The sequence below is a fragment of the Octopus bimaculoides genome, chromosome 6, assembly GCF_001194135.2.
Source record: "Octopus bimaculoides isolate UCB-OBI-ISO-001 chromosome 6, ASM119413v2, whole genome shotgun sequence".
NCBI classification, from domain to species: domain Eukaryota; kingdom Metazoa; phylum Mollusca; class Cephalopoda; order Octopoda; family Octopodidae; genus Octopus; species Octopus bimaculoides.
Window position 1 is genome coordinate 59,552,032 of NC_068986.1, and position 10,458 is coordinate 59,562,489.

The window sequence follows — 10,458 nt, forward strand, 5'->3', positions numbered from 1 at the left end:
CCCACCAAAAATAATGCTGTGTGGGCAAAATCCTTTGGTTGAGAGGTAATGCCCTGCTTCCTGTGCATGCATGAAAACTTTTGTGCCAGAAGGCCACACTAGTTCCCAGCAGTCATGCCTAAAATATGGATGGGTAGTGCACATTTGTCAGATTTTCCTTCTCAAGCAAGGTGACTGAACACATTGAGCAGGGACCATAAATCCAAATCTCATCACCAGTGATAATGGTCTTCATTAAGTCTGGGTTGTGGTTTGCACAGTTCAGCATGTCCTGAGTGATTTCCATGCAGAGTTGCTTCTGTTGCCCTGCCAGCACCTTGGGGGTGAATTTTGCCAACACAAGCACAAATCCTCTGTTAAAATGGAGTGCATTAATCCTGTGCTTATTCTCCATTTGTGAGCAATTTCCTGATTTGTTACATGATGGTCTTCCATGACTATTCACTGAATCTTTTCAATCAGCTCCTTCTTTCAGCTTCGGTGTTGTACAACTCCTTCATCTGTCTTTTGCCCAAGGCCAAAGGCCTGCTGAATCTTCTGGATGGTTTGAGCCTGAGTTTTACCAAACTTTTAGCAAAACTTGATGCAATATCTCTGCTTGATACATTTGGTGATAACAAAAATTCAATGAGTGCAGATTGCATGTCTATACTCCAAGCATAACAGCCAGGACGTGACAGTCTACTGGCATGAAAATTTTCATGCATGCATAGGAATGGTGGTGTCACCTCCCCAACAAAGAATTTTGCCCACACACTAGTTTTGGCAGGAAAAAATGAAGTTGGATACTTTTTTAATGCATCTCAAATGTAACTCCTACTATATGTGTTGAGTGCCTCTTTCATTTGTCCATTCACCTGTAAATGTAAATAATTACAGGTTCACACTGATGTAAACTGCAATTAAACAAGAAATGTACTCAATGCTGTTAGAGTGGAATATTATTATTTAATTAAAGTTGTGTCTGTGTGAAGAATCACTTGGATTTTCCACTTTGAGACCTAACACTCTGAGTAATGCCTTCCATGGATGAGGCTTTGAATAATTAAATGATATCTCCCCACCTCTCTCTCTGTATGTGTGCGCACTTGTGTGCATGTGTTTATCATTCACTCAGAAATATAGAAATGTCCTCTACTGTTAATGTCCAACTGAAGCTGATGTCCACTTTGCAGTTTGGCTTGCTGCTTGAGAATCAAGAAATATATTTTATAGTAGACAAAACATTAGGGTCAATATAAACAAAGCCATGCTCCAGCATGGCCATGAAGTCCAATGACTGAAACCATTGAAAGAAAATTAAAAGAATCTGCTATGAATTCTTCACCCTGTGCCAAAGGGAAAAAAAATCAATATTTTTGAATTGGTGAAAATAGAAAGGACTGAGATTATTGCTTAATGGTATTAGGCAACAGATTCCATGTCTTGGAGCCATAATATTCTAGTAATTTCTTTCCTCAAATATAATTTTTAACAGGTAGGTAGGTAGATAGGTAGATATTTGCCATAAATAGCAAAACAGTTTCTGAGAGAAGAAAGAAAGAAAAACAGAAAGAAAAAAGGAGTCAAAATATTGAAACTAGTTTCATTTTATGTTATTTATTTTCTCTTTTTTTTTTCCATCCCCTCTGATAAAAGAAACAAGAAAATCAATACAACAGCACAAGTGGATGATGTAAGCTACAAATGATGTAAGCTACAGATGACGTGAGCTACAGATGATGTGAGCTACAGATGTTCTAATGTTTTAAGAGAATAGGATACAGAGTAGATGGAATAGAAAAAGAAAGAACATGAAGCTAGACAAAAACCATGAAAATCCAGTTAAGTACACACATACACACACATCAAGGTAGTAACTAGTGAAGAAATGTCTTTTCAACAAACTTATTATTAATGAATGAAGTCTGGTATAAAATTGTTGAGGTATCAACTTTTCTTTCTTTCTTTTCTTTCTAGTATTCGGTGATTGAAACATTGTGCATTGTGTGTGTATGGCTGTGTGTGTGTGTGTGTGAGAGAGAGAGAGAGAGAGAGAGCAAGTGAATAAGAAGAACAGGCAATGCTCAGCAGAGCATTTCATAGCTTAATCACAAAATTCACAAGCACCACTAAAATCCTCTCTTTTCTTTTACTCTTTTTCATTACACACACACACACACACACACACGAACACACACGTATATATACATATATACTCAGATATACATATAGTTATATATACATACACACAAATTTGTGCATTATGAGTGTGTGTGTAATAATTTCTGTCTTTCTTAGAGAGAGAGACAGACAGACAGACAGATAGTGAGAGACAGAGAGACAGAGAGAGAAAGAAAGAAAGAAAGAGAGAGAGAGAGAGAAAGAGAGAGAGAGAAAACAGACACAGTGAGGTGAAGAACATATTTGGTTGTAGTTAAATGAAATGGCTGATTTAATCTCATCCAAACTAATAAAAACAGATGATGATGTTTCTCTAGTAATAAGCATCACCACTGTTTGAACTTGGTGGTGAGATGTGAGGATGGGGTTTGGATAAGGAATGGGACTGGTTATTAGAATAATAATGGTGTAGGTTGTACTCCTAACGTTTATAAGAATATATGAACTGTGATAGCATGTGGGTTTTCATTTTGTACAACCATATAAGCTACTGAACTATGTATGCAAACATCAAGTTAATGAAGCTGCTTCTAGTACTTGACATGTTAGAAAAAAGCATCGACGTCCTAGATATACTATGCCTGGACAAAAAGATGGGATGGTCATAACTGGGATGGCCTTGACTATGGGTTTGCAGGATCAGTTTAACAACTATACAGAAAAGGAGGCCACTAAATGGTTGCTTGATCTACCAAGTCTGTCAAAATATAGCCTTCAGTCATAAAATAAAAATGTAGTTCTACATAAACTATACTCAAACCAAAAAAGATAGAATGAAGCTTGTAATCATAGTTTTGCTTGATCAGGATTGTAACAAGTAAAATCTTATATATTCAAAGGAGATATCATTATTTGTGGTAAATTGTAGGTGGAGACACCAGTTGAACAGTCACTTTATAAGCAATCTGCTTTTTCTAGCAATGGCCTCATGGAGATATTATTTATCATAAATCAGACCACACCACAAAAAGAATAATTCAACCCAGTAATCCTGAATTCTCAACTGACAAATAATAGCCCTTTACCCACAAATATGTGAAACTTTTTGCCCCATCTCATTCTTTATAAATGAGAAAACAAAAAAATTTGCATCCACATTACTCTTTTTTTTTCCTCTGCCAAGATGTTGAACTTGTTCAAAAAATTTTAAACCATCTTAATGTTATGAAGCATAGCAATTTGTTGCTCCCAATCTTACTTGTCAATTCAACCTTCACAGTCTCACTCCTATGAGAAATGCTAATTTAAACAACATCACATTTCCAATGGCTGATAATTTGGGAAAATCAATCAGCACCATCATTACCAAACAGACAGACAGACAGACAGACAGACAGAGAGAGAGAGAGAGAGAGAGAGAGAGAAAGAGAGAGAGAGAGAGAGAGAGAGAGATGAAATTGATCAAATTAACAATCAGATATAAGGATTATGTTACAAAAATTTTAGTTAAAAGTTTTTCAGTTCATATAACCAATACACTACCCATAACACACAAAACATTATAAACATGTCTTGTGAGGCAAGTTGTCCATGCCTGGTATAGATGTATTTAAATGGCATATCTATACTATGAGAAATATTCATGTAATCTAAATAGAGTAAAAGTGCCTAAGACATATATCAATATGTCTATAAATATATACCAAGTTGTGCTTTATAGCTCCATACCAACCCTGATCAGATAGAAATATGATCAAAGGCATTCCACCCATGACTGTCCCTCTTTGTATTTCTTTTTTCAGACAAAGTATCTATGTCTAAATTATTCAATGTGTCTTTTCATCTCTTAAATAGTGTGAGCTAATTTGAAGAAAGATTTGACTGCTGTCTTTTGCAGGTCAAGCAACTCATGGAAACTACTTTATTGGCTTGATATACTAACCAAATTGACAGTGGTCTAAGAATAATGGCTGAAGGATTAAGAATTATATTTCTGATGGCCAATTCTTGACCACTGTGGCCAAGAAGTTTAAACTTTCAACAGCCAAGTCACTGTTGACCACTTCAAGTAGAAACAGTGTGAGCCGATGAGGAATCCTCAACAAGGCTGTTTGACCTGCAAGAAATAGTAACCCTTTAATCACACACACTATCATCTTAAAAACAGAATAATAAAAAAGGAATACATTGGCTAATGATTTTTTTGGTATCGTTTAGTCAAAGAGGGAAGGACAGCACTCATAACTCCTTATTTTTTTCAGGGTTTGTAGGAAGAGAAGAGAAAGTTATTCTCAAACTGGAAACCTAGCCAGAAGCTTGTGACAGAGTGAACTCTGCTAAAGGCACTAAAGGACAGGCAATGGTGTTAAGCTGGTGTTAAGTTCATTTGGAGCTGCATGTTGAGTGCATTTATGCCGAAAGTTATAAACTGCTGTTTGACAAATAGAGATGAATGAAATAAGTATCAGACTCAAATAAATGCTGAGGGCTGACATGTTTAACTCAAATCCCTTGAAGGTGGTGCTCCAGCATGGCTAGAGTTCAATGACTGAAGCCCATGAAAGAGTAAAAGAATATATAGATTAAATTTCCAATATTTAGCTATTTATCAGATAATGTACTGGATATTCTAGTGTAACTTAAGAGATGGAATGAACTCTCAAGTGCTAAGCATACTCTTTTGAACTAACAACTCTTGTTGAAATGATGGGAGAAAAAATATCTCAAAATACAAAATAATAACAATAATAAAACAGGCATTATCATATACTTTAAAAAAGTAGGAAGATCTAATATGAAACATTTGCACACAGTAAGGTTTGTCCCTCATGTATTATAAATCTGTTGTCATTTACAGTAGCATGTGCACACACACTGACATACATGCATAAGTATACATATATTTTACATAATGCAACATACATTTATAAATGTTTTTTTTATTAAGAGGGGAAAATGCTGGCAGAAGAGAATGTAAAAATCATATCATAAAAGGGAGACAATTCAAGCAAGTTTCTCTCAAACTTAATAATGTTAACAGTTCCAAATATAATAAAAAATAAATGCATAATGCAACTGGTGTATACATATATATACATTCCTTTTAATTATCACTAAGAAGGTAAAATGCTGGCAAAATAAAATATGAACTGAGCATAAAAGAAGATAAGTCAATCAAGTTTTCTCTCAAATGAATTTTTCAATGAAATAGCATAATTCTAAATATGTAAAAAAAAAATTCAAATAATAAATATTGCATTTGTTCTTTCATTTGTTTTGTGTTTTTTACAACATGGCTATTACCTCAAAATTATTCAAAGAAGGTATAAATAAAACAATCAAAACCTAGAGAAAAGTTAGGAAAAGTCAAAATATAACATATTCAAGAGGAAAAAATTCTCCCAAAGCATCTGAAATGGAAATAATAATAATAATAATAATAATAATAATAATAATAAAAGGTTAGGCATTTTTCAATGGCATGAGTACTTGAGTGTATTAGATCAATATGTCTTGCTTGAACTGCTTAAAATGTATTTGTTTTTATTTTGACACAAGGTTTCAATATGGAAGAGAATAATTATTTTACCAGAGAAAGAAGGTGTCAATGACCATGGCCAGAAACCCTGAGACTGGTGAGAGGAAGTAGATTTCTTTAGTCCTTGCTTGAATACAAGCAACAGAGAGAACTCTGTTGCAGTCATGCAAGAGCCACGTGGTGATGCTAAACTGGGTGATGAATTAAGTTTGTTGTAATCCATTATAATACTGAGTTTGATGACAATAATGACGATGATGGTGATGATGACGATGATGATGATGATGATGATGATGATGATCATGACTCAAATAAGTAAAAATAAGCAAAGAGCTTAATAGCTCTGCATTATCATAAACAATAGATGTGTAAATGTCTGAGCATACACATGCATATATATACCTATACATGTGTATTTATCTATACATGCACACAAGTGTATGTGCACACGCATGTATATGTATATAGGCGCACACACACACACACACACAAACATGTATGAACAATACAAATATGCATATGCACATACATCTATATATACACACTCTTTCTCATATGTATATGAAATACATAAAGCATAATCATCCATTAGAAGACAAGAAGCAAACTGAAAAACAAAAAAAAATCAAGAAAATTACCTCCCCCCAACAAAAAAAAAACAACCAAGGAATCATGCAATTTGCTTGTTATTTTGGGGTTAATGCAGACAAAAAAATACGGAGTTAACAGTTCAACATGCATCTACCTTTTGGGTCCAGCAAGACCGACTTGTGAGCCATTAGAAGACAGTGACCAGCCATCTTGGTCAGAAGTATTTAGGCTTAACAGGTGGGAATTGGTAGGAACAGGAGTGCTCCATATAGTTGAGTGCAGGTGAGGTGTGAGTGGATCGGTCAAGCAGGAATCGCTGGAATGTATTGGAGAGGTTAGATCTTCGGACATGCTTTGGTTTCTGCCAATCAGACTGCTACCTTCGCTGCAAGTACTTTCACTGTAAGGTTGACATGTACACGACAACATCAGTAGAACATGCAAAATATACAATATCAATAGACACATTTAGTAATAATAATAATGATAATAATACAAACCTTTTTGTTTAGATAGATAGATAGATAGATAGATAGATAGATAGATAGATAGATAGATAAGTATGGGTACATGCTTTTTAGGGTTAAGGATATGATACTGGAATTTTAAAATTCCAGAGTAATTATAGAATTATAAAAACTCCAAAGGTGAAATAATAATGATAATAATAATTATAATAATAATAAACCCTACTGAAAATCATATCAATGTTACATTATGGTATGTTATGTATATGAATATGTGTTTTTTTATTTAATTCTTTAAAATTTAATAAAAGAGCAGCTTATAACTAAGAAACAATGGTAAGGTGGTTTACTGAAATTTACATAGCTACAAACCATAAAAATGTAAATGAATCTTCTGTTGGTTTCAACAAAATGTCTACCTGTTGATTGATCAACAGAACTATTTACTCATTGGATTATTATATTGTAAGTAGCTGAGTATTCCACAGATGCTTGTATAATTAATGCAATAATTTCCAATACCTGATAAGTCTGGCCCTTTGGAATACAGGTACCATATATCTGACAAACAGGGTTCAAAACCACTTTGTTTCTACCTAATTCCACTTACTAGGTGTGAGTTGATTGACCTGTGGCTTGTATTGGTGATGAGGGTGGGTTAACTCTGATCAAGCAGACTTCTGATTGAAGGTATTCCAGTTATGACCACCCTGTGCTTTTAGGGGTATGTCTAAGACTATATTACCAAATGCACTCTTCTCTTATTTAAGCTAATGGCAGTGCAATTTGGGGTAAAATGCTATTATTTCTGGCATCTCAATTGATTATCACATGAACACAGTGAAAATTCACAAATTGAATTTCAGAAATGCTTAGATTCATTTTTCATTCATTTTATTGTCTTTTTAAAAACAAAAAAACTTTTTGATTCTCAAACTAAGGTAACTTAAACATTTAATCAAGTATTGGTATAAATATAGATAGAGGCATGAACTTATTAATTAGTCCTTGTGGTTCCTTTTTATCCATCATAGTTAACACCATGCTGAGTCACCATTGGGTATAGATAAAAGCTGCATATTGAAAGCAAATAACCATAAAGTTTTACCTTTTCATGTATTTACGTGCGTATATGTATTATGTTGTTTTGCTCCAGGTCAACCCTGAGCAAGCAAACTTATGTTGAATGACATTCCAACCATGAGAATGCTATATTTTTTAAATATTATTTATGTTATTATGTATATTTTCTAAGCACTCTATGTGTGTGTGTATGTGTGTTATATGTATTGTCTGATGAACAGTAATGTAAAACTCTAAGTAACAGTTAGTAAAGATTTTCTTTGGCTTTAATGAACTGTGTGTGTGTGTGTATGTGTGATATAAGTATATTATATATATATATATATATATATATATGTATATGTATTATATATATATATATATATATATATATATATATATATTATATATATATATATATATATATATATATATATATATACAGGGTGTTCCAAAAGTCACTGACAGGTTCAATTTTTGATAACTTGCTTAACTTTACAAATAAATGCATGAAATGTTGATACAATACAAAGGACAAAATGGAAATTAATATGCACAAGTCAAATTTTGCAACACCACAACATCACACATGAAAAATGACATCACTTAAATGGCAGCCATTTTCAGCTTCGCATACCCGTGCCTTTTCTAAAACTTGCACTATAACACCCTCAAGAGTTTCAGACCCCACTTCTCTGATTTCTCTATTGATGCACCAAGGTCTCTGGTTTGTTGATGTAAACCCTCTCTTTCAGGTATCCATGACTGAGACCTTTTTGTGCCCGGCCATTCAATGTAGACTTCACACATGGTTTCAGCAAGATGGAGCAACTGCTCATACCACAAGAGAAATAAAGCAGTTGCTATGGCAGTGCTTTGGAAGAGAATAATCTCCCACTATGGCAATGTCAACTGGCCTTCATACCTTCCAGACTTGACTAGCCCGGATTTTTTCTTGTGGGGATACCTGAAAGAAAGGGTTTATTTATGTCAACAAACTGGAGACATTGGTGCAACTGAAGGAGAACATCAATAGAGAAATCAGAGAAGTGGGGTCTGAAACTCTTGAGGGTGTTATGGTGCAAGTTTTGGAAAGAGCACAGGTGTGCAAAGCCCAAAATGGCTGCCATTTAAGCAATGTCAATTTTACATATGTGATGTAGTGGTGTTTCAAAATTTGACTTGTGCATATTAATTCCCATTATGTCCTTTATATTGTATCAAAATTCCACGCATTTATTTGTAAATTTAAGGAAGTTAATAAAAATTGAAACCCATCAGTGACATTTGAGACACACTGTATATATATATATATATATATATATATATATATATATATTCTAATAAAAAGTCAAGGTACAATAAGTACCTATTTGCTTGAAAGAGGAGTTAAAACTCTCCAAAACCATGCATCTCTCACTATATGATAATTTATTTGAATTTTCAAATTTATGCTTGCTCATTAACGTTCATTTGAAAGTTGCGGGAGCCTTCAGTTGAACAATATGCATGGAGAGGTAAATATGTTTTTTGAAATAGTTTATGTAGTAAGTCTGGCTGACGAGCTTTAAGTGTTGATTCAATACAGAAAGTGAAATCAATTGATACTAAGATGTCTATGATCTTATTTGTATTTCACTATATGCATCTTACAAGTGGGAGGACTGTTTTGGACAAACATATTTGCTATATTCTCTGTGCATGTTTACATATAGTGAGAGATGTGTGGTTTTGGAGGGTTTTAACTCCTCCTTCAAGCAAACAGGTACTTATCATACAATGACTTTTTATTATAATATATTTTGCTTATTTGAATAATATTTGCTGGCTCCTTTATCATTGTTTTTATAGATAATGATAACTTATTTGAATTTTTATATATTCTATACACACACACACACACACACACACACACACACACACACACACACACACATGCACACACACACATCTATATATATAATTTCGTTTTTGGATTTGGTTTCTAAGATTCTTTATGTGAGTTCATGTGTTGAAGCATATTCTGTAGTGTCTGAGGAGAGTCATTCTCTTTTAGTGCCTTATAATTTAACACACTCACTGGTAAAATTTCCACTCATATACTTATTTATTTTTCTAAAATTTTCGTTGCATCTTGCAACCTTTTCAATAGTTGTTGACTGTTATTCAAGCTGCACATATACACAGATGAAGACTGAAACACATTACCATGTACACACACACTTCACTTCACACAATGACACATATGGAGACACACGTCCACATATTATAGAGATACACATCCATACATACAGACACTGTACATAGTCACAAAAACCCATACACACACACAGACACACTTAAACACGTGCACGCAAGGTGACAGAGGTACACACACACACACATACAAACACACAAACACAACACACAAACACATGAATATGCAGAATACATACATACAAACGTACGTGTATACATATATACATACGCACACACATGCATACACACACTTGCATGCATACATACATACGTGTGTATGCGCACACACACTGACCCACAAACATGTGCATAAACAAACGAAAAGAATGCAGCTTGAATAACAGAGTCAACAACTATTGAAACGGTTGCAGGATGCAACAAAAATTTTAGAAAAATATATAAGTAAATGAGTGGAAATTTTACTGGTGTGTGTATTAAATTATACGGCACTATATATAT

At 33.8% G+C, this 10,458-nt stretch overlaps 1 protein-coding gene across 3 annotated transcripts in view; it reads right to left on the reverse strand.

The window, feature by feature from the left end:
* LOC106870865 (uncharacterized) overlaps positions 1–10,458 on the reverse strand; it is an 823,882-nt gene that overhangs the window by 31,325 nt on the left and 782,099 nt on the right. The window contains exon 15 of one of the 3 annotated variants that reach the window (XM_052968743.1): positions 6,387–6,548. The exons of 1 other annotated variant lie outside the window; for it this stretch is intronic. In XM_052968743.1, the coding sequence (XP_052824703.1) occupies positions 6,387–6,548 (162 nt within the window). Of the gene's footprint in view, positions 1–6,386; positions 6,633–10,458 lie in introns of all 3 variants that reach the window. One more of the 3 variants, XM_052968742.1, reaches the window with a different exon arrangement.